General features: G+C 37.5%; 2 protein-coding genes across 2 annotated transcripts; both read left to right on the top strand.

Moving 5' to 3' along the window:
- Positions 1 to 5,850: 5,850 nt before the first annotated feature.
- On the top strand, positions 5,851 to 6,428 carry LOC139901093 (uncharacterized). Its single transcript, XM_071883832.1, has 2 exons — positions 5,851 to 6,045; positions 6,096 to 6,428. Exons 1-2 carry the CDS (start codon positions 5,851 to 5,853, stop codon positions 6,426 to 6,428), a joined length of 528 nt encoding a protein of 175 aa, XP_071739933.1.
- A 612-nt stretch (positions 6,429 to 7,040) lies between these two features.
- On the top strand, positions 7,041 to 24,924 carry LOC139897457 (uncharacterized). Its single transcript, XM_071880158.1, has 10 exons — positions 7,041 to 7,226; positions 7,356 to 7,427; positions 7,742 to 7,834; positions 7,997 to 8,078; positions 8,169 to 8,225; positions 22,171 to 22,235; positions 22,321 to 22,416; positions 22,961 to 23,047; positions 23,154 to 23,234; positions 24,367 to 24,924. The coding sequence occupies exons 1-10, from the start codon at positions 7,128 to 7,130 to the stop codon at positions 24,802 to 24,804; spliced, it is 1,170 nt and encodes a 389-aa protein (XP_071736259.1). The 5' UTR covers positions 7,041 to 7,127; the 3' UTR covers positions 24,805 to 24,924.
- The last annotated feature ends 465 nt before the right edge of the window (positions 24,925 to 25,389 follow it).

Raw genomic sequence — 25,389 nt, 5'->3', positions numbered from 1 at the left:
AGGCCCAATAGATCTATCTTTAGGATTCGCGTCAATTAGGGTGTATGTTCCCTAATTCTTAGATTACCAGACTAAAAAGGGTGATATTCGATTTCGATAATCCAACCATAAAATGTAGTTTCGATTACTTGTGTCTATTCTGTAAAACATTTATAAAAGCAGCGCATGTATTCTCAGTCCCAAAAATATATATTGCAAAAGCATTTAAAAAGGGAGCAAATGAAACTCACGATACGATATTTTGTAGTAAAAATATTCATACGACGACACTGAACAATGCAAGGTTGGCCTCGGATTCACGAACCTATATCATTTATATATATGTTAACAAATATAATGGTAATCGAACAAATTTATGTATTATTAGTGAATCAATTGTTACTTTAATTATGTGTTTCATTAATAACCTAATTAATTACATTTTTTAATTATAAAAATATTAATATAGTTATGTTATATGTAGTAAATATGGTTTTATATAACTAATAGTCATTTGATAAAATAATATTGATAATAATAAATAAAAAGCTGTTTCATCCGATTATAATAATAATAATAATAATAATAATAATAATAATAATAATAATAATAATAGCTATAATAATAAAAATGGTAATTTTTATAAAAATGATACTTGTAATAATAATTAATACTAATAATAATTATTATACGAATAATGATTTTACTAATAATAATAATACTAATATTATAATGATAATAATACTACTAATAATACTAGTACTTATGATAATAATAATAAAAACAGTAATAATAATAATAATAATAATAATAATAATAATAATAATGATAATAATAATAATAATAATAACAAAAATAATAATAATAATAATAGTGAAAATGGTAATTTTACTAATAATAATAATTTCAATAAAAATGATAGTTTTTAATAATAATAATAATACTTACATTAATAATTCTTATGATAATCATAATAATACTAATACTTATTTTAATAATAAAAATGATAAAATTAATAATCGTAATAATAATAATAATATGTAATAACAAGGATGATAATAATAATATCTAATACTTATTATACCATCTCGATTATTTCTGATCGCGACGGTCGATTCGTCTCTAGATTCTGGAAAACTTTACAATCTGCTCTTGGAACTCAACTCGACATGAGTACCGCCTATCATCTCAAACTGATGGTCAAAGTGAACGAACTATTCAAACCTTGGAAGATATGCTACGTGCTTGTGTAATCGATTTTGGCAAAGGATGGGATAGACATCTACCTTTAGTTGAATTTTCTTACAACAACAGTTATCACTCCAACATTAAAGCTGCACCTTTTGAAGCTTTGTATGGCCAAAAGTGTAGATCTCCTTTGTGTTGGGACGAACTCGAGGACAGACATTTAACTGGTCCCGAAATCATTCACGAAACTACCGAAAAGATCGCTCAGATTAAGTAACGATTAGAAACTGCCCGTAGCCGACAAAAGAGCTATGCCGATAAGAAACGAAAGGATATAAAATTCCAAGTTGGAGATAAAGTCATGTTGAAAGTATCCCCTTGGAAAGGTGTTGTCCGCTTCGGTAAACGAAGTAAACTCAGTCCATGATATGTTAGACCTTTCACGATCACTCAAAGAGTCGGTCCCATGGCATACCGATTAGAACTACCAACCGAACTCAGTCAAGTACATGATGTGTTTCATGTCACAAATCTTAAACGGTGTCTTGCTGATGACACACTGGTTATTCCTTTGGATGATGTCCGCATTGATGAGCAAATGCACTTCGTTGAAGAACCTATAGAAATTATGGAAGGAGAGGTCAAACAAACGCGTAAAAGCAACATACCTATCGTTAAAGTTCGTTGGAATTCATGTAGAGGCCCCGAATATACATGGGAACGCAAAGTCCACATGAAACGGAAATATCCCCATCTCTTCCCAACTGCTGATGTAAACGAGGAATCTACCTAAAAACTTCGAGACGAAGTTTTCAATAACGGGAAGGTACTATAACGACCCTCATTTTTCCATTCTACATTTCTCATTTTTCCATTCCATATTTTCCTTATTAAATGCCCAACTAAATAATTAAACTTAATAATTAAACTTTAATTAATGATTGTTAAGAATTATATCAATTAACTTTAGGTAATAATTAACAAATTAATAAAAGATAAAAATAATGAGCTTATTAACTTTTGAGAATAATCAAATAACTTTAAAACTTGTGTACTTAAAATAAATAAACTTGGATAATTAATGAACCATTTAAGCTAAATTAAAGTGCAAGGTTTAAAGTGAAAAAGTTAAACCCTAACCCTAAAAATGCCCTAGCCGAATTTTAAAAAAATAATAATAATATGAGTTACCTAAAATACCCCTCTAAATTTCGGCTCCCATCACCACCCTTACTTCCTCTTCAAGTCCAACTTGTTCCCTAAGTAATTCCTAATTAAACCCTAATTCTAGAATTTTCCTAACACTCCTATAAATAGAGGCCTAACCTAAACCTTTTCATTGTACCAAATCACAACAACAATTCTCTCCCAAAAATCTCTCTCCCTCCCTCTTGTTTTCGGCCAAAACCGAAACCATCATCATCATCACCATCGAAAATCATCAACAATCTTCAAGGGTTTTGCAAGTGATCTTCAAGCGTTCTTCGTGTTCTTCAAGAATCTTCAAGGTGTTCTTCAAGTTTTTTAAGGCTTTGATCTTCAATCTTCATCGTGTTCATCTTTTCTTTGTTAGTCATCTTCGAATCTTCAAAGGTATAAACATAAACCCTAAACTATCTACATAATCTTTGATTTTGTTTAATTCATATTCATGATTATAACTCATTCATACATAAACACACCTAGATCTATATATACATGAAAAGTTTTTTTTTTTTTTAAATATGTATGTATATGTATGTCGACCAAAAGAAAAAAAAAGGGAAAATGAAGTTTGATCTTTAAAACCTAGGTGATTAGATAAAGATTTGTTTGTGTTAATTATGGAAACAAAATAAACATATATATATATATATATATATATATATATATATATATATATATATATATATATATATATATATATATATATATATATATATACATACATATACCAATCGATACATATATACATACATGTAAAAAAAATATTTTAATATATATACATATACATTCGGTACATATAAAAAAAATAATATATATATATACATATACACGAATTATATATATATATATATATATATATATATATATATATATATATATATATATATATATATATACACACACACACTAAATCCTAATTTACTAAACCCTAATACATTAATTAAAACCCTAAAACCCTAATACTACCTTAATTAATTAAAACCCTAATCATTACTTAATCATTACTACACTAAACCCTAAACCTAAACATTTATTACTAAACCCTAATCATTAAAATACTACTTTAATTAATTAACCCTAATTAATTAATGAAACCCTAATATTACTTATACTATTATTTAACATATGTACACTATTACTATTACTAACACTTATAACCTACTACTTATATTATAACACATATAAACGTTTTGGGATATATATTGGATATATATAGATCTTCGAACTTTCTTGACGAATGGTTTCTACGAAACTCTAGGCGGAAGGGTTTGGATTTTCCGATTTAAAGGATCCTATATCTCAAGCCCCTAGACCTGAAATGGCCATTCGAAGGGAAAGGGGTGATTGGAAGTATATCTAGTATGGCAAATATCCTAAAATGGAAACACTTTTAAAAATAGGAACTTTCTAATTATAAACTTATTAAAAATGGAAACTTTCTAAAAATGGAAACTTACTAGGAAGGGAAACTTAGTAAAAGGAACTATACTTAAAACACTTTCATACCTAAACTTAAACATGGGCAAAACACTTAACTATTCTTAAATGTCATTATGTTGACTTTCTGCTTACATTCATCCAACTTTCTATTCCGAGGAATAACCATCTCTCTACTTACTAAGGTGAACTCATAGCCCCTCTCTTTATTGCTAGCAAACTTACTTATTTGGGGTGAGACACATGCTGTTTAACTGGGGGTGTGATAAGAGGTTTCTTGGTTAATGGAGTATGGCAAGAAGATCCGGGGTCATAAAGGATGAAGTGATAAGATATTACAAGGAGCTATTTAGCAGCTCAAATGGGGTTCGGTCATGTTTTTATAACCCCATTTCCAACAGAATTTCAAGAGAAGAAGCTAACAATCTAGAATCACCAATACTCGAGAAGGAAGCGTGAGCTGCTGTAAATGATTGTGGTGGCTCTATAGCCCCGGACCGGATGGTTTCAATTTTAAATTTTTAAGAAGTATTGGCCCATCTTAAAAGATGATCTCATGAAGGCATTCAGGTGGTTTTGGGAGAGAGGAAAGATTTCTAAAGGGTGTAATGCTTCTTTTCTCACGCTACTCCCGAAGAAAAAAAGACCCCTCCACTCCCCGTGCTTATAGACCGATTAGTCTAATAGGATCATATTATAAAATCTTATCAAAGATTTTATCAAACAGGCTCGGGGGTGTTATTGCTAAGATCATAGGAGTAGAGAAAAGTGCGTACATTAAAGGGCGGTCGATTCTTGATGGTGTCTTAATATTGAATGAAGTTGTCGCTAACTTAAAGAAAAGAAAACAAAAAAGTTTCATTTTCAAAATTGACTTTGAAAAGGCATTTGATAGTGTAAACTAGAGCTACTTATTAGAGGTGATGGAGCTTATGAGTTTCGGATTGAAATCGCAAAAATGGATTGTGGCTTGTCTTAAATCTGCTACGGGTTCAGTGCTTGTTAACAAATCTCCCACATCGAAATTCTCACTTGAAAGAGGCATAAGGCAGGGCGATCCTCTTTCACCATTCCTTTTCATCATTGCCGGAGAAGGATTGAATCTACTTGCTAAAGCTACTTGTGAACACGGGTTTTTTTATAGGAGTAGAAATTGGCTGGGAAAAAATACTTCTCTCCCACCTCCAATTTGCTGACGACACTATGTTTATAGGTGTGTGGGGTGGAAGAAATATCCGTAATGTCATGAAGTTGCTTGAATGTTTTGAACTAATGTCGGGTTTAAAGATCAATTTGTCAAAATGTACTTTATATGGCATCGGTGTTAGTAGATTAGAAACCGAAAATTGTGCTTTAACATTGGGTTGTAAAGATGGACACCTCCCTTTCTTATACCCGAGTCTCCCGGTAGGTTCGAGGATGAATAAGTTAAATGATTGGAAGCCGATAATTGAAAAATTCCACACTAGATTCGCGGAGTGGAAGGCTAGGTCAGTCCCGTTCGGGGGAAGATTAACCCTCATCAAATCGGTCCTCACTAGCTTACCGTTGTACTGCTTCTCCCTCTTTCGTGCTCCTACATGCATCATCAACCTTCTCGAAAGCCTAAGGCGTAAGTTTTTTTGGGGCAGGGCGGGTGAAGTCAACAAAATAGCTTGGGTCAAATGGGATGACATTCTTTTTCCTTATGGGTCGGGGGGTTTAAATGTGGATTCTTTGATGGCCAAAAACTTGGCTTTAATGTGTAAATGGTGGTGGCGTTTTCGGGTCGAAAACAAGGCCTTTTGGGTGAGAATCATCAAAAGCATATATGGTCGGGACAGAAGGGTTGGGTGGTAATGAGTTCTCTAATTTTAATACTTCGTGTCCTCAATTTTCCGTCTTGATAGTACTCTTTCTAATGTGGGTGTCGCACTTAATTCCTCTTTTGTGAAAACAATTGGTAATGATAGTGACACGTTGTTTTGGGAAGATACTTGGCATGGTGACGTATGTTTTAAAGTTCGATTTCCAAGATTATTCCAACTTGAAACTGTAAAAATGGCACTTGTATGCAATAAGGTCAGTTGGAGCAATGCCTGTACAAGCTTTCTGTGGCAATGGACTAGACCGTTATTTGGTAGATCGAGTGCTGATTGTGAGATGCTAGAATCATTTTTTGAGTATGCTTCTGTTGATTGCGGCAACACCGACAAGTGGAAATGGCTCATGAATGACAATGGGTGTTCAAGACTAGTATTATGGCAACCGAAATTGATTCTAAACTACTGCATCACTTGTTTCAGGCTAAGGAAACTGCAAGAAATAAATTGGTACCCAGGAAAATAGAATTATTTGCATGGAGGTCATTACGTAAAAGAATCCCGGCCCGGGTTGAGTTTTATAAAAAAGGTATCGACCTCAACTCGGTGAGGTATCCCATGTGTGATGACGGACTAGAGACTGTAGAACACGTGCTTATCTTTTGCAAATACGCAATGGATATTTGGGTTCAGGTTTTTAATTGGTGGGGACTTGGTAATGTGACAACACTCTCTATCGAAGACATATTCAGAGACTCTTCCCCATTACACGGTTCGGGTAATATTAATAGATTTGGCAAGCCGTCAAGTGGGTGAGTGGATACTTAATATGAAAGAATCGAAACAAAAAAATCTTTCGTAACAAAGTATCATCGAGTCCTAATATACTCATCGAGATCCAATCCAAAAGTTTTGAGTGGTCAACCAAAAGATCAAAGAAATTGAACTTCAAATGGCAACAATGGTTTACATGCCCAAGAAGTTGCAGTTCATTTGTTCCAAACCATAATGGGATCGGTTGAAGCTCCAGTTGCAGATCAGATCAAATCATAGTTTTCTTCGAGTTGGTCTTATGTTTTTTCGATAGGGCCTGTTGTACATATGTATTAGAAAGTGCTTAGCTTGTAGAATAGGTTTCAATTGAGGTTGCTTGGATACTTCTCTTGATATCCCCATGTACAGTTTGTGATTTTTCGTTTGATTAAATATACCTTTGCTTTTCAAAAAAAAAAAAAAAAAATTAACAAAAATTAGAATCAGTATCAGTATTGTTAATTATAGCAAATTATTATTGTATTATTGTTATTGTGTTACTTTTACAATTCTATTGATACGGTATATGGTTTTTTTATTTATAATAACTCTACAATTAGTTTTTTTATATGTTTTTTATTTCACGAGGTTTATTTTATTTTACACAGCAAAACACAAAATAAACAACTAGGGTTTAAACTTAAAACCCAAACAAATACAGTCCCAAACGAGAACCCTTCTTCGTTGTCTGTCGTAGTAAGAATGAAAGCTTTAACCTCGAAACAGGTTTTGAAAGAACACAATACAACTGATCCTAACTCCCTTTCCTCTATTACTTTCACACACAGAGCTCTTTCCGATGTACTTGCACTTCCTCTTAATTTCTATTTTAAACTTTTATTATTATAAAATTCTATAAGTTTATTTTATTTATTATAAATTTTCATCGCACCTTCTTGTTACTTTGGTATGTTTAATGTTTATTATTAGGTTTCCTGCTTGTCTGAATTCAAAAAGTTGGAGAAGTTGGACCTTACCTTTAACAATTTGTCATATCTTGAGGTATTTCACTTAACAAATATACGAGTAATAAATTTCAAGACTTTTTTTACATGTTCTGTTATATACATATATTTATGAATTTGAGTTAAATGTGTAGGAGATAACGCGTGGGTGGTTTCTGTCCAAAAAAAAAAAAATAAAATAAAAAATAAATAAAAAATGCTTGAAGTTTCAGTTACAGCCTTAAATGATACTCGTACATTATTGGATGTTATAATGCTGAAATGTTGTTACTTTTGTTGTCTTTGTTGTTGAAGATGATTTAAATTTCTGTTATTTTGTAATTTGTATTTATAAATTTATTTATAAACCAGGGATTGAAGCCATGTGTGAATTTGAAATGGTTATCGGTTAAACAGAACAAGCTTCGAAGTTTAAAAGGCATTGAAGGGTGTATCAATCTTACGGTGAGTTGCATTTGTTTCATATTGAGTTATGTTGCAGTGATATAAAGGAATGCAGTTTCAGATCTTGAAGACTAATTGCTGAACTTGGGATATAAAAAAAATAATAATAATAAAATAAACGACGTTAAGAAACTAAAAAGTTTGGTATATTATGTAAATTAGGTACTTAATGCTGGCAACAACATGATCCAATCAATGGATGAGGTCAGCACTCTTGTGAGATTACGTGCATTAATCTTGAACGGTAACACTCATTTGAATTTTAAGTTTTTGGTATGTTTTTTGGGCTGTCTCTATTTTTTATGAGACTAATACTTCGCTCTATTTTTGACAGACAATGAGATTGTTTCTATTTGCAAGCTTGATAAGATGAAAGAATTGAATACCTTAGGTATGAACAAGATTACGATATATTTTTATGCAAATACTTGGTATATAGCTGATTAATACTTGGTCATGATCTCCTAATTTAGGGGCGGGTAGGCTTAGAGGTGTTAGAGGTGGTTGTAGGGTAGCCACCCTTGGTAGGATTAGAGTGGGTAGCTGGAATATAGGAACCTTGACTGGTAAGAGGAATGAGCTCGCTGATACCTTTCTTAAATGTAATGTAGACATTGTGTGTGTTCAAGAGACTAGATGGACGGGTGAAGAGGCGATAGAGATTGAGGACTATAAGTTGTGGTACTCGGGTTCTAGGATAGCACGGTACGGGGTAGGTATCTTTTTTGGAAAACTTCATAAAGATAACGTTGTTGACGTGGGCAGGTTTAGCGATAGGATTATGTCGGTTAGTTTAATTATTAAGGAGGAGACTTTCACGATCATTAGTGCATACGCACCTCATGCGGGTTTAGGTGATGCAGAAAAGAAGAGTTTCTGGGAATTGTTAGATGAGGTGGTGAAGGGGGTGCCCAGCTGATCATCGACTGATTATAGGTGGTGATCTGAATGGACATATAGGAGCGCAGGCAGAAGGTTATGAGGGAGCCCATGTGGGCTTTGGGTTTGGTCCTAGAAATGAAGAGGGGCGCTCTATTCTTGAGTTTGCCATTGCCCACGAGTTGGTGGTAGCAAACTCTTTCTTCAAGAAGAGGGATGCTCAGTTAGCCACTTTCCATAGCGAGGGTCGTAGCACCCAGATTGACTTTTTGCTTCTTCGTAAAGGGGAACTTAGGACCTGTAGGGACTGTAAGGTCCTTCCAGCTCTGACGTGCTCCTCCCAGCACAGATTGCTGGTTATGGACCTAGTCACTAGGGGAAGGGTTGGCAGGAGGGCTAGGGCTGTACAACCTAGAATCCTTTGGAAGAACCTCTATGAAGCGAATGCGGAGACTTTTAGAGCGACTGTTGTTGATAGATTGAGTGTAGAAGGGGATAACGTTGCCCTACTGACGCAGACCAGATATGGAATCGCATGGCGTCCACTATAAGAGATGTGGCAAAAGAGACCTTAGGAGTGGCAATAGGGACATAGAGAGCCCATAAGAGTAGAAGAGAGTCGTGGTGGCTTAGTGACGATGTCCAAACGAAAGTTGCGTTAAAGCAGATGAGATGAGGTTTAGGGAGCTTGAAACAACCCAACCCGTACTCCGTACGATAATTTTTTTTTTTATAATACACATTTACGCGCCAATTAAATATGTAGACCAAATCACAAGTTCCATTAAACCATACAACCATTACCAATGTTTACAAAAGGGCACAAAGGCCATTAGTTAAGTAAATATAAGTTTGACCGAATACAATGATAGTTTATAAACCAAACGACCCAACGAGCATGGTTTGGGACTAAACTACCCAAAAGGTGGTCAACTTCCAGAAGCTCCTACAAGCACATCATCAAGGACATCTAGTGTCCGACAATCCCCTTCCCTTTATCCTCGCCTGCAACTAAAAAGATAAACAACGAGAGGGGTAAGCTAACGCTTAGTGAATGCAATAATTATACATGATCATATATAACCTACTTACTTGCATACACTTACACAATACCACATACGAGCTAGCAATTCAACAAACATGCAATCCATCATGCATAAACTACTATCCACGTTCCACATTACGCTAGCAACAATAATAGCATATAGTTCACAATATAATATGCTAAGTACAATTCGCACAACCATGGTTAACCAAGTATACAAGAGAACGGTACATGTAAGTCCGTTGGAGTTCATAACATCCACTAGTGTTACTTATACACCGCGTAATCACTAGTCCCCCGGGTGATGTCTTGAACACCGCGACTAACTCACCCTTACAACAATGTGGCGTCTTAAACACCGCGACGAATCCACACTTCATTCAATACAATGAGTGGTGTCTTGAACACCGCGACACTTCCACTCTCACGACATTGTGGTGTCTTAAACAACACGACAATCCCACAAGTCAATTACACAAGGAGTAGTGTCTTAAGCACCGCGACAATACTACTCGTTACCTAGAATGTGGTGTCTTGAACACCGCGACACTTCCACATTCATACCACACAAATAAATACATTATATACGTTCACGCATAATTATTCCACTCACCTTGACGCAAGGATGATGAATAATCGCTTCCAAACTTCAAAGCCAAGTACCTAATACATTAAGTACCAATTCAATACATAAACTAGTGGAATTAACCACATTACATTTACTTGGGCATTTAATGACTCAATTTTGCATTAAATGACCCAACCACACCACAACCGCCCTCTTAATGGCCAAGACTCGACTTTAATTACCAACATTAGTGCATTAAAGTCTACTAGCCTCAATTGACATCCACCTAGGGTAATTTACACCCATTTTACCCAAACTAGGTCAACTAGTACATTCTTGACCCAAATGACATCTCTTTCAATTCTAACAAGTGTTTAATGCTTACAATACCATTAACACTTTCAAACTCACAATTACAAGACCAAAACCCTAGATTATGGCCATTAGGGTTTCATTACAACAACCTAACCCAAATTCACCCATTTTACTCCCAAATGGGTCATACAAGCTTCTATTAACCAAAACCCTAGCCATAATCAATTAAAACTCGAAACTTAGAGTTAGAACTTACCGAGACTATCACCACGTAGCTAGAGTCACAAGGAACAACTTTAATACTTGCTCCAAGGATTAACCCTAAATCCTTCCTCTCTCAATCTCACTTTGAATCCAAATGGGTGTTAGAGTTTTGGGAGAGAAATTGAAAGAAAATGAAAAAGGAAAATGAAATAAATGAACTAGTGGACCAGATTTAATGCACCCATCTGATCTATACGTCCATTTACCATTTTGCCCCTCAAAATCTCTTAATTTAACCTAAAACCGGAACCTGACCAGCAGGCCTGCCGCGGCGCGGCCCTAAACGTCGCGGCGCGACGAATCAAAGTAAAATTCACCATGCTTGTCCTGTTCTGATCTGGAAACGCTTGATGGGTCGCGGCGCGGACCCGTTTGTCGCGGCGCGACATACGCCTGGGTCTGGCCACTTCGACTAGTTAGTCAAATTTCCAAGGTTTCCACAACTAATTCCTTCATTCTCGTTCCCAATACACGTCTAAGCCTCACATCTGAGTCTCACGAGACCTAACACTACACAAGCTCATTTGTACACTTATATACGCACATGTTAACTAGCACACAATAAATTATATATATACGTTTATCTATACAATTACGCATAAGCTTCCGAATCATAACGTACAAATGGTTAAATATGTACCTTTAGTCACGTACGGGAAAAACGGGATGTTACAACTCTCCCCCACTTAGATCGGAGCGCGTCCTCGCGATCCAAGCCGCATGACAAGCCGGAAGATAAACCAAAGCAAACTCTTCGGATTCCCATGTAAACTCGGAACCCTTTCGATGTCGCCATTGCACTTTGAAGGTTCTAACTTCCTTGTTCCGCAACATCTTAACCTTTTCATCAAGGATTGCAACCGGTTCTTCCGCATACTCTAACTTGTTATTCAAAGTAATCTCATCCAATGGCACCCAAGTCGAGTCATCCACAAGACACTTGCGAAGATGGGAAACATGGAACGTATTATGAATTCCCGCAAGTTCTTCGGGTAACTCTAATCGATAAGCAACCTCACCAACACGTGCCAATACCTTGAAAGGACCAATAAACCGAGGAGCTAACTTTCCTCGCTTTCTAAACCGAAACACACCCTTCCATGGAGAAACCTTAAGCATCACCATATCACCTTCTTGAAACTCAATCGTTCTTCTACCTTTATCGGCATAAGACTTTTGTCTATCTTGCGCCGCTTTAAGTCGAGCCCGAATCATTTCAATTTTACTATTCGTCTCCAAAACCAAATCGATACTCCCGATTTCCTTTTGACCCACTTCACCCCAACAAATTGGAGTTCGACATCTTCGCCCATAAAGCATTTCATACGGTGGCATCCCGATACTAGTATGATAACTATTATTGTACGAGAATTCCACCAAGGGTAAGTGCTCGTCCCAACTTCCACCAAAATCAATAATACACGCCCTTAACATATCCTCTAGCGTTTGGTTAGTACGCTCGGTTTGACCGTCCGTTTGAGGATGATACGCCGTGCTCATTTTCAATTGAGTACCCATATCTTCATGAAACTTGTTCCAAAACCGAGATGTAAAGCGAGTATCTCGATCTGAAACAATAGATACCGGAACCCCATGTCTTGATATCACCTCCTTTATAAACAACTTAGCTAAAGTCTCCGATGATATCGTTTCCCGAATGGGAAGAAACAAGGCACTCTTCGTCAATCTATCAACAATCACCCAAATCGTATCGTATTGGGTTCGCGCCGTCTTCGGTAACTTGGTAATAAAGTCCATGGTAATGTGCTCCCATTTCCATTTCGGGACTTCCAATGGTTGTAACTTACCGTAAGGCTTTTGGTGTTCGGCTTTGACTTGCAAGCACGTGACGCATTGTTCAACATACTTAACCACATCACGTTTCATGCCGGGCCACCAATAATCTTTCTTCAAATCATAGTACATTTTCGTTGCACCCGGATGAATGGAATACTTGGACTTATGTGCTTCATCAAGTAGCATTCGCCGGCAATCCCCCATCTTGGGTATCCACACCCTTCCTTGAAAGGACAACAAGCCACGCGGGCCCATTGTAATGAACTCCGATTGGCCAACGATTCGTTCCGTGTGCTTATTGTGAACATAAGCCTCTATTTGATCTTCACCCATCTTTTCAAGAAAGTCATTAGTGATAATCAAACGTAACGATCCCACCTTTATCGCCGGATGTGTACTCTTTCGACTCAAGGCGTCCGCAACAACGTTCGCCTTACCCGGATGATAAAGTATCACGCAATCATAATCTTTCACTACATCCATCCACCTACGTTGACGATAATTCAAATCTCGTTGAGTAAAGAGATGTTTCAAATTCTTGTGATCCGAATATATCGTACACTTGACACCATACAAGTAATGGCGCCAAATTTTCAACGCATGCACAACCGCCGCCATCTCTAAATCATGAGTCGGGTACCTCGTCTCGTGTTCTTTTAATTGTCGAGAGGCATAAGCGATGACTTTACCTCTTTGCATCAGAACACACCCGAGTCCATTCAACGAAGCATCACAATAAACCACCATGTCTTCAATCCCTTCCGGTAACACCAACACCGGAGCTTGACATAACTTCTCTTTCAACAATTGAAAGGCGACTTCTTGTTCATTTTCCCAATTAAATTTAACATTCTTCCTCGTCAACTTCGTCAAAGGAGAAGCAATCTTAGAAAAGTCTTGAATAAACCGACGATAATAACCGGCCAATCCGAGAAAACTTCGGATTTCCGTAGGCGTAGTCGGTCGACTCCAACTTTTCACCGTTTCGATCTTCCCCGGGTCTACCATAATACCTTCTTGATTCACAATATGACCAAGGAATTGAACTTCCCTTAGCCAAAATTCACATTTGGAGAACTTAGCATACAATTTCTCCCTTCGCAACGTCTTCAACACTTCACGTAAATGGTGTTCATGTTCCTTCATACTCTTGGAATAAACGAGTATGTCATCAATGAACACGATTACCGACTTGTCCAACATAGGTTGGCACACTCGGTTCATTAAATCCATGAATGCCGCCGGTGCATTCGTGAGACCAAAAGGCATAACCACAAACTCATAATGCCCGTAACGCGTCCGAAAGGCCGTTTTCTCGATGTCTTCCTCACGGACCCGCACTTGATGATAGCCGGACCGTAAATCGATCTTAGAAAAATACGTGGCACCTTGGAGTTGATCAAATAAATCGTCGATCCGAGGTAATGGATAACGATTCTTGATCGTCACTTTATTCAACTCCCTATAGTCGATGCACATTCGCATGCTTCCATCTTTCTTTTTCACAAACAAAACCGGAGCACCCCACGGCGAGGAGCTTGGTCGAATGAAACCCTTCTCAAGCAACTCTTGGGTTTGATTAAGCAATTCTTGCATCTCCGTCGGCGCTAAACGATAAGGGGTTTTAGCAATGGGAGTAGCTCCCGGAACCAACTCGATGCGAAATTCGACTTGTCTTTCCTCCGGAACACCCGGTAATTCATCCGGAAAGACATCTTCAAATTCGTTAACCACCGGAATCTTACGAATAGGTGGTGGCTCATCACGAGTATCAACTACGTGAGCAAGATAAAACAAGGCACCGCTCTTGCGAAAACGTCGTGCCCTTGCATAAGTGCACAATGGTACGAGTCTTCTCCGTCTATCGCCATGAATAATCAACTCTCCCCCACTTGGGGTCCTAACACGAATGAACTTATCATGGCATGCAATATCGGCTCTATAACGATCGAGCCAATCCATACCAACAACAATATCGAACTCACCCAAAGTCATCGGAATGAGGTCAATTTTAAACGTTTCGGTACCAAACACAACATCACAATTCTTACAAGCATCAACCACTAGCGCCGTCTTGCCATCCGCTATTTCGACTTCAACCGGACGACTCAACTTAACTAGCGGTTTATTTAACTTAGATACAAATCGAGGCGACACAAAAGACAAATTAGCACCGCTATCAAATAATATCTTAGCCGGTTTAGAGTTAATCAAGAAAGTACCTGAGACAACTTCGTTCGATTGTTTAGCTTCATCATTAGTCATCAAATAATTTCGACCCCGGCCCGTACCCGCCGCCTTCTCTAACCGCTTGACATGATCATTAACCAACTCGGGACACTCGGTCTTCTTGTGTCCTTCCTTCCCACAATTGTAACAAGTGAATTTTGTAGTAGAAGATGGTTTGGTGCAATCACGGGCCATATGTCCCCTTCGCCCACAATTATGACAAGAATAGGGGAAATCCCCCGAAGCACCTTTCTTCACACTCCCCACACTCTCGGAGCCTTTCTTAAACTTCTTGCTAGAAAAATTAGATTGACTAGTAGCTTCAAACTTTTTCTTGCCCAAGGTAAGGCTATTCTTCCTCATCACAAGCGCCTCGAAGCCCTTGGCCATGTTAAACAATTCATCAAAGCTTTTCACCACATTCACACTTATCTTCTCTTGATAACTATCATTCAAGATCCGATAAAAATCTTCCTTTAACATCTTATCATTCCCGACATACTCCGGGCAAAATTGAGTCTTAGACAAAAACACGGATTTGAGAGTGTTCAAATCCATTGACCCTTGCCTTAAAGAACGTAGCTCGTCCTTAAGCCTAGTGAGATCGGCCGAAGTTCGGTATTCTTCGAAAAATTCCACCTTAAACTCATCCCAAGAAAAGTCCATGCATTGTTCTTCGCCATAGACTTGAATCTTTGCATCCCACCATAGCTTGGCATCACCTCTTAGCATGCTACAACCATACCTTGTCTTTTTAGCGTTAGGGCACTCACATGTACGAAAAGCCCCCTCCATATCGGAGATAAACCGGGCACTCTTAAGTGGGTCCCGTTCACCATCAAAGGTAGGAGGTTGAGCATCCTTGAAGTTCTTAAAGAAAAAGTCTCGCCTCCCCACATTCTCTTCTTGAAGAACAATTTTAATTTGTTCCTTAACCATATCGACGACTTGTTCTTCAATAGTGTCTAGAAACATCTTCTTAATATCAACAAGAAAATCCGCCCTTTGGCGTTGAAAGATGGCCTCAACCTTGGCCGTGAACTCGGGGTCCTCGCTCGTGCCCCCATTATCGGTGTCGTGTCCGTTTCTCATCTTCATTCTATAAAACGGGAAAGATTAAACAACGAAACCAAAGACATGACACATATATACCATACCACCCCATCTCGCTCAACAATCGTCATACATCGCTCGTTTGACACGATTTGCACCCGTAGCAAGGGTAGCTAGTCATTGCTACACGAGCACGTCGCATTAACTTGCTAGTACAACGTCTATCTCGCTTGATGATTCCAACTACAACACAAAACAATGAGTGCATGGTTAGTTCATATAAACCTACGCACTACCATTCCCGATTCGACCCGAAGTCGTACAAGTCCCGCCTAAAAGCGCATACACATAAAAGTCTAAGTCTAGGCACCTATCTCAAGTCGCCTAAATCCCTTAGACCATGCTCTGATACCACTTGAAACAACCCAACCCGTACTCCGTACGATAATTTTTTTTTTTTATAATACACATTTACGCGCCAATTAAATATGTAGACCAAATCACAAGTTCCATTAAACCATACAACCATTACCAATGTTTACAAAAGGGCACAAAGGCCATTAGTTAAGTAAATATAAGTTTGACCGAATACAATGATAGTTTATAAACCAAACGACCCAACGAGCATGGTTTGGGACTAAACTACCCAAAAGGTGGTCAACTTCCAGAAGCTCCTACAAGCACATCATCAAGGACATCTAGTGTCCGACAATCCCCTTCCCTTTATCCTCGCCTGCAACTAAAAAGATAAACAACGAGAGGGGTAAGCTAACGCTTAGTGAATGCAATAATTATACATGATCATATATAACCTACTTACTTGCATACACTTACACAATACCACATACGAGCTAGCAATTCAACAAACATGCAATCCATCATGCATAAACTACTATCCACGTTCCACATTACGCTAGCAACAATAATAGCATATAGTTCACAATATAATATGCTAAGTACAATTCGCACAACCATGGTTAACCAAGTATACAAGAGAACGGTACATGTAAGTCCGTTGGAGTTCATAACATCCACTAGTGTTACTTATACACCGCGTAATCACTAGTCCCCCGGGTGATGTCTTGAACACCGCGACTAACTCACCCTTACAACAATGTGGCGTCTTAAACACCGCGACGAATCCACACTTCATTCAATACAATGAGTGGTGTCTTGAACACCGCGACACTTCCACTCTCACGACATTGTGGTGTCTTAAACACCGCGACAATCCCACAAGTCAATTACACAAGGAGTAGTGTCTTAAGCACCGCGACAATACTACTCGTTACCTAGAATGTGGTGTCTTGAACACCGCGACACTTCCACATTCATACCACACAAATAAATACATTATATACGTTCACGCATAATTATTCCACTCACCTTGACGCAAGGATGATGAATAATCGCTTCCAAACTTCAAAGCCAAGTACCTAATACATTAAGTACCAATTCAATACATAAACTAGTGGAATTAACCACATTACATTTACTTGGGCATTTAATGACTCAATTTTGCATTAAATGACCCAACCACACCACAACCGCCCTCTTAATGGCCAAGACTCGACTTTAATTACCAACATTAGTGCATTAAAGTCTACTAGCCTCAATTGACATCCACCTAGGGTAATTTACACCCATTTTACCCAAACTAGGTCAACTAGTACATTCTTGACCCAAATGACATCTCTTTCAATTCTAACAAGTGTTTAATGCTTACAATACCATTAACACTTTCAAACTCACAATTACAAGACCAAAACCTTAGATTATGGCCATTAGGGTTTCATTACAACAACCTAACCCAAATTCACCCATTTTACTCCCAAATGAGTCATACAAGCTTCTATTAACCAAAACCCTAGCCATAATCAATTAAAACTCGAAACTTAGAGTTAGAACTTACCGAGACTATCACCACGTAGCTAGAGTCACAAGGAACAACTTTAATACTTGCTCCAAGGATTAACCCTAAATCCTTCCTCTCTCAATCTCACTTTGAATCCAAATGGGTGTTAGAGTTTTGGGAGAGAAATTGAAAGAAAATGAAAAAGGAAAATGAAATAAATGAACTAGTGGACCAGATTTAATGCACCCATCTGATCTATACGTCTATTTACCATTTTGCCCCTCAAAATCTCTTAATTTAACCTAAAACCGGAACCTGACCAGCAGGCCTGCCGCGGCGCGGCCCTAAACGTCGCGGCGCGACGAATCAAAGTAAAATTCACCATGCTTATGTCCTGTTCTGATCTGGAAACGCTTGATGGGTCGCGGCGCGGACCCGTTTGTCGCGGCGCGACATACGCCTGGGTCTGGCCACTTCGACTAGTTAGTCAAATTTCCAAGGTTTCCACAACTAATTCCTTCATTCTCGTTCCCAATACACGTCTAAGCCTCACATCTGAGTCTCACGAGACCTAACACTACACAAGCTCATTTGTACACTTATATACGCACATGTTAACTAGCACACAATAAATTATATATATACGTTTATCTATACAATTACGCATAAGCTTCCGAATCATAACGTACAAATGGTTAAATATGTACCTTTAGTCACGTACGGGAAAAACGGGATGTTACAGAGCTCATTACTTTTGGAGAAGGGACACCTGAAGAGAGAACTAGGGTAGAAGAAAGATATAAAGAAGCTAAAACAGAAGCAAAGAAGGCCGTAGCAATTGCAAAAGACAAAGCATATGAAGATTTATATAGGAAACTAGACTCTAATGAGGGAGCTAATGACATATATAGGATATCCAAAGCTAGGGAGCGAAGAAGCAGGGACTTACGTAACATCAAATATATCAAGGATGTAGCGGGTCAAAGTATAGTGAGAGAAGACCTTATTAGAAAAAGATGGGAAGAATATTTTGCATCCCTTTTCGGTAGGGGAAGACCAGAGTGGAACGGTGAACCCCATGAGGCTCGAGAGTTTCAAAACAACTGTTTCTGCACGAGGATCAACCAGGAGGAAGTTAGATTGGCCTTACGAAAGATGGGGAGAAACAAAGCAGTTGGACCGGACCAAATTCCGATTGAGGCGTGGAAGTGCCTAGGAGGCGATGGGGTTAGATGGTTGACAAACCTTTTCAACACGACGTTTAGAAGCGCAAATATGCCTATGGAATGGAGACTCAGTGAGGTTATTCCCATTTACAAGAACAAGGGAGATGCGCAAATATGTAGTAACTATAGAGGCATAAAGTTACTTAGTCATACTATGAAGCTTTGGGAGAGAGTGATTGAGACCAGGCTCCGACGCGAGACAAAGGTTTCAGAGAACCAATTCGGTTTCATGCCAGGACGCTCGTCGATGGAAGTTATTCACATAGTTAGAAGCCTTATGGAGAAGTATAGGGAAAAACAAAAGAACCTACACATGGCGTTCTTAGACTTGGAAAAAGCTTATGACTGTGTCCCGCGTGAGTTGATTTGGAAGACTCTTAATGTTAGGGGTGTCCCAAGTAGATATATACGATCTATTAAAGATATGTACGATGGGGCGAAGACTCGTGTACGAACGACGATAGGAAACACAGAGTTCTTCCCCGTAGAGGTAGGTTTACATCAGGGATCTGCCCTTAGCCCTTATCTTTTCGCTTTGATCTTAGACGAGTTGGCTCATAGAATACAAGACAACATCCCATGGTGCTTGATTTTCGCCGACGATATTGTATTAGTTTCGGAATCCCAGGATGAGCTTAACAAAAGGCTTGAGCAATGGAGGATCGCCTTAGAATCAAATGGCCTACGGATTAGCAGACTTAAATCGGGGTACCTTAGATGCGATTTCAAGACGAGCGAAGAGGAACACGACGATATAGTGGATACCCGAATTGGGGATCAGATTTTACCCCCGCAAGAGTCCTTTAGATATTTAGGCTCAATGCTTAACAATTCGGGTAGGATAGATGAGGACGCGACACATCGCATACGAGTAGGATGGTTGAAGTGGAGGGCTGCGAAAGGGGTGTTGTGCGACAAGAAGGTCCCCCTTAAAGGGAAATTCTTCAAGGTGGCAATCAGACCAGCCATGTTGTACGGATCGGAGTGTTGGCCAATGACGAAGGCCCAAGAGAGGAGGATGGAGGTGGCAGAAATGAGGATGCTTAGGTGGACGTGTGGTAAGACAATGCTAGATATGATACCAAATGGAGTCTTTAGGGAGAAATTGGAAGTTGAGAACATCATCAACAAACTAAGGGAAGGACGACTTAGATGGTTTGGGCATATTAAGAGGCGCCCACCTTTAGCCCCGGTTAGAAGAGTCGAGACCCTCGCCTTTGGCGGCGTAAGGAGAAGGGGTAGACGTAGACGTAGGATGGAGGATAGATTGAAGCTTGACATGAAGGAGCTTCTACTGACGGAGAACATGACTTCTGATAGGAGCATGTGGAGGAGTAGAATTAGTATAATTGAGTAGGAAAACTTTTTTTTTTTTTTTTTTTTTTTTTTTTTTTTTTTTTTTTTTTTTTGCATTTTAGAAATAGAATATAGGCGTAAGAGTTTTTTTTTTTTTTTTTTTTTTCAATGTGTTAGATACATTTATTATACAACTACATATATAACTATAACTAGTTATTCTGTAGCTACACTATATATATCCCTCTACATGGTATATGTTTCTATGTATATGTATTTAGACTATATATGTATCGATGTATATGCTTGTATCTATATAGGTATCGATGTATCTAAGTGCATGTATTCTTGGTGTATGTATCTTGGCATGTCTTGTATATATATATATATATATATATATATATATATAGGGTCATAATCAAGAGGGAAGCACTTTTTTGGGGAAGGGGGAAGCAAATTTTTTTTTTTTTTTTTTTTTCGTTTTTTGAAAAAACTTTGTTCACGAACATTATAGATTAGATGAATATATGAACATTTAAAAAAGACACTTTGTGATGAATGTCATTATTTTGGCGGGAAAACGCTCGAATAAAAAAATTAAAACATTCAATGCATTGAATATTTTGCTGCTGAGTTTATTTGCATCGTTTTGTTTTCATCTTGTGTGAAGTGTTTTTTTCGAATTTAGCCCGATTTAGGGTTTTGGGTTTTGGGTTTTCGGGTTTATAAACCCGAAAACCCAAAACCCTAAACTCTAAACCGTCCGTGTTAAAATATTCAATCTAAACCCTAAACCCTAATTTCTAAACCCTAATTTATAACCCCCTAATTTGTAAACCCTAATTTCTAAACCCTAATTTCTAACTCAGCAGCAAAACATTCAATGCATTGAATGTTTGTATTTTTTTCTTCGAGCGTTTTCCCGCCAAAATAATGACATTCATCACAAAGTGTCTTTTTTAAATGTTCATATTTTCATCTAATCTATAATGTTTGTGAACAAAGTTTTTTCAAAAAACGAAAAAAAATTACTTCCCCCCACTTCTCCCCAAAAAACTTGATTAAATCTCTCTCTCTCTCTCTCTCTCTTGTATATATATATATATATGTTTTTTTTTGTTTGCCTGTATGTCTACTTGAAATTAAATGGTTATGTGCACTATATTATCCATGCTATTTGCTCTATTGTTGTGTATTACTGCTATATGTGCTATCTTTTATGGTTACTGTGTATTGTTACATCTTTCTAGGCGCACATAACTCTTACAGGTACGTATCATTTGCCCTCTCTTTTTCGTTTTTATGAGCATTTTCTGGCCGGAGGTCCTTAGGAAGCAATCTCTTTTGCTCTAGAGTAGAGGGAGGGACGACCTTATCTAGTCGCAGGTTCTATACTCGCGGGTGGAGTAGTGACTTCCTTTTAATCTAGGGTACGAGGAATGATTGTCTACACCCACCTCTCCCATACCCCACTTCCGTGGGATTGGGTATTGTGCCGCCGCCGCCGCCGCCGTAGTATTAACTTGGTTGTCATTGGTTTTATATTAACACTTAACAGGGTTCTGATCTAATTATTTGACAGTAAAAGTAGTTACCTTTTAGAAAAGCTTTAAGTTTTGTGACTTTGTTGTGTATTAATTTGGAAAATAAGTCACACTGAACCACTTTGTAATCAGTTGTTCATTTTTGACCTTATTAAACATGGTTTATATCTTTTATTTGAGGAATTAGTTGTGAGTTGTTTCATATCATTCTCTAATATAGCATAATACGGTCTCAATTTAAAAATATCTTTTGTGTTACTTGCAGTCCTTTCAAAGAATCCAATTCGTAAAATTGGTGAAAGTCTGAGCAGGGTTAATTCAATCACAAAAGTAAGCAACATGTACAAACTTTTATAAATTAGTGGGTTGTTTATTTTTTTCTCGGTAGTATTAACGTGTTGAAATTTGACTGTAGTTGTCCCTATCAAACTGCAAAATCCAATGCATCGATTCTTCAATCAAGTCCTGTACGGAGTTGAGAGAGCTCAGGCTTGCTCACAATGAGATCAGGGTATGTTTTGATTCTTCTTTAGAAGTTGGCAATTTTGACCCATTTACTTATAAATGGGTTACTTTGGGTTATACCTAACCTCAAAGGTCAAACCTGTAAAAACACTTTCCTACTCAAACATGCCGAATGGGATAAAAGTAAACTAAGGGTGTATTAAAATTTTAAATGTTGATAACCTTGATAGTATATTCTTTCTTTCTTTTTCCTTTATCTTTTTCTTCAAGAATTAGAGTAGAATATATATACAGGTGTTTTCTTTAATCAAATTAAACACGTTTTTCTATACAGTTGTAAGTGACAAAAAATGTTGGCCGGACGACTTAGTTTTTTTAAATCTTCTTGAAAAAACCACCCTTTCAACAATCACGCTACAAATCTAACTCGCCCATTTTGTCACCTCTAGCAGTTCTTTCAAATTTGTAATGTAGCGTATGTACTGATTTGAAACATCATTACCTACCCTCAGTTGTACTCTCTGCTAATAGAAAACTTAACTTTTACAATCTCTGATTATACTGATATGCTCGGATGATCATTATGTTAGACTCTCCCAAGTGAATTGACTCGAAATACAAAGATACAAAATTTGGATGTGGGAAACAACTTGATTATGAGGTGGTCGGATCTTAAGGTTAGTCAATTCATACAGCCGTTATTTTTAACATCTTCATTTGATTATGTAGTTATTTATTATTATTTTTTTTTTTTTAAATTATAGATTTGTTATGGATTTTTAGATACTTTCTTCGTTGACAAATCTGAAAAATCTGAACCTAGCTGGGAACCCAGTTGCTGAGAAAGATGGATTAGCGAAAAAGGTAACATTCGGTTTCACCATGAGCATCTGTTTATAGCCTAAGTGAGAGAGAGAGAGAGAGAGAGAGAGAGAGAGAGAGAGGGGTGGGGGGGGGGGGGGGGGGGGGTTGGGGTGGGGTTGATATTTTATAAGAATACGTCACAACATATGAGTTTTTTATATGATACTTGTATATACTATATAGTACACACATAGGCAACATAGAGATATCGATATTGTCATACGTTTCACAAATACACTCAGAGATAAAAAAATATGTCAATCGTATACATATACTCAGTCACAGTGTTGCAGAACTTGGGAGTACTCGGGGAGTACGGCAAAGAAGTCTATCGATTACTCGGTCAAACTTGGTCAAACTCGGTCAACACTCGGGATTACTTGGTCAAAACTCTGGATTAATTGGAAAAACTGTCAAAACTCAATCAAAATTGGTCAAAGTCAAATTTGGTCAAAATCAAACTTGTTCAACATCCGAGTACTCCCGAGTTTCTGATTACTTCCTAAAAATTACCGACTGAGTAGTGATTTTTGAATATTTGCTCAGTCATCTTGATTACTTCATTTTCATTCAGATCTAATCAGTGTAAGTGGTACATTGTTGACAAGAGGATTAGGGAAACAACTATGTCAAGTAATTTGTTCAAATTTGACTTTATAAATGTATTTGACATGATTTTGAGTGTACAAGCAGGAAATATATAATAATATTTGTTTGAATCTATCAGGGCATAGCTAGAAGTTTCAACCTCTCAATGGGTCCATTTGGTTCTTTTATCTTAAATGGGTCCAATAAAAAATTTCGTTATCAAGGAAAAGGGTCGGATGGGTTGGAAGTTGTCCAACGTGTATTGTTAATGTATACAAAATCAAAAAGCGTTTTTTGTTAAAAACTAAGACAATCGTTGTGAAATTATGGTTTTTGTAATCATGTTAAATACAGTATTTTTTCCCCAGTTTTACCAGCCCGATTTGTTTAAACTCACTTTAAAAATTATCCAATTTGACCCAAATCTGCTATGAACGCCAGGCAACGTGTCTGATGCACACACTTTGCATTCTCTAGGCACACTTTCTGTTTTATCCTAATGAAAAGAGCTCATATCTAGAAATAAAATGTTTTAATACTGCAGATAAAGAATCTTGTACCGAGCTTACAAATATTCAATGCAAGACCGATTGATAAAGTCATGAAAAAGGCGACAACAGTTGGTGCAGATGATAATCTTTTGGCTGATGCTGCGGATATTGAGAACAAAACGGTAGTTGATAATCCAACAAAAGCAGATAATGAGGAAAATATCACTTTAATGAACTCCGATTCAGTCAAGAAGTCAAAGCGCAAATCGAAAGGAAGCATCACAATGGATGAAGCAATAACAAAGTCAAAGAAAGTCAAACATGATGAAGAAACGGTATCTCTTAGTTTCACTGAAAAAAATGAAAATAGAGATGATACAGTTGGAAAGGAAAAGAAGAGAGTTAAGAGCAAAACAAGAGGTACTTCTGCTGTGCAGTTGCTTAGCTCGGACGCTGATGTCGGCTTTGGTGGCCCTTCAGCATGGGATTAGGAGAATTCGTAGCTTGTCTTGTAACGAATTAAGTTATAACTAAAATGTTAACCTTTTTTCAAATTAGTATTTTGATCTTTGTGAATTTTTGGTATCTCATGTTGTTTTATTAGTTTTCGACATGCATAAGTATCTGTTGTGCTTTATTTTTATTTTTTATATCGTTTCAAATGAAAGTTTGCTTTAGCAAAGCTTGTGGTTTCTTTTGCTACTTTCGTGATTTCTATGTTGCATTATTTTTTTATGAGCATGATTGCAAACGGCGGTTGTGGGGGTTTGGTGACTAGCGGTCCTGTTTCGTCTGAATATGTTTAACCAGTCAGTCAATGCTAAAAGGTCAGTCAAAAACTCTGTTGGGTCAAAGTCGGTCAAAAGTCTGATTTTTTAAAGTATCTAAGACCAAAATGATAAACACGTTTATTCTATATAGTGAAAGAATCCAGAGAGAACTAAGGGCGGGAGAGAAGCTATAGAACTCACAGATTGATTCAATCTGCACCTAGATTGGGTATTGGATCAATCTGCACCCAAATTGGGTCAATTTGCACACAGATTGAGCTCGATTTGCACACATATTGAGTCAAT

The sequence above is a fragment of the Rutidosis leptorrhynchoides genome, chromosome 3 (assembly GCF_046630445.1).
Source record: "Rutidosis leptorrhynchoides isolate AG116_Rl617_1_P2 chromosome 3, CSIRO_AGI_Rlap_v1, whole genome shotgun sequence".
In the NCBI taxonomy this organism is placed as follows: domain Eukaryota; kingdom Viridiplantae; phylum Streptophyta; class Magnoliopsida; order Asterales; family Asteraceae; genus Rutidosis; species Rutidosis leptorrhynchoides.
The sequence above is the reverse complement of the archived record's forward strand: the minus strand, read 5'-3'. Positions and strand labels throughout refer to the sequence as shown.

Excerpts from the sequence above, each read along its gene's own strand:
- LOC139901093 (XM_071883832.1), top strand. The coding sequence starts at position 5,851 with ATGGCACTTGTATGCAATAAGGTCAGTTGGAGCAATGCCTGTACAAGC. Across the intron at positions 6,046-6,095 it reads ACAATGGGTGTTCAAGACTA|GCTAAGGAAACTGCAAGAAA; the intron begins GTATTATGGCAA and ends CACTTGTTTCAG.
- LOC139897457 (XM_071880158.1), top strand. The coding sequence starts at position 7,128 with ATGAAAGCTTTAACCTCGAAACAGGTTTTGAAAGAACACAATACAACT. Across the intron at positions 7,835-7,996 it reads AAGGGTGTATCAATCTTACG|GTACTTAATGCTGGCAACAA; the intron begins GTGAGTTGCATT and ends TATGTAAATTAG. Across the intron at positions 22,417-22,960 it reads TTGCTCACAATGAGATCAGG|ACTCTCCCAAGTGAATTGAC; the intron begins GTATGTTTTGAT and ends TCATTATGTTAG.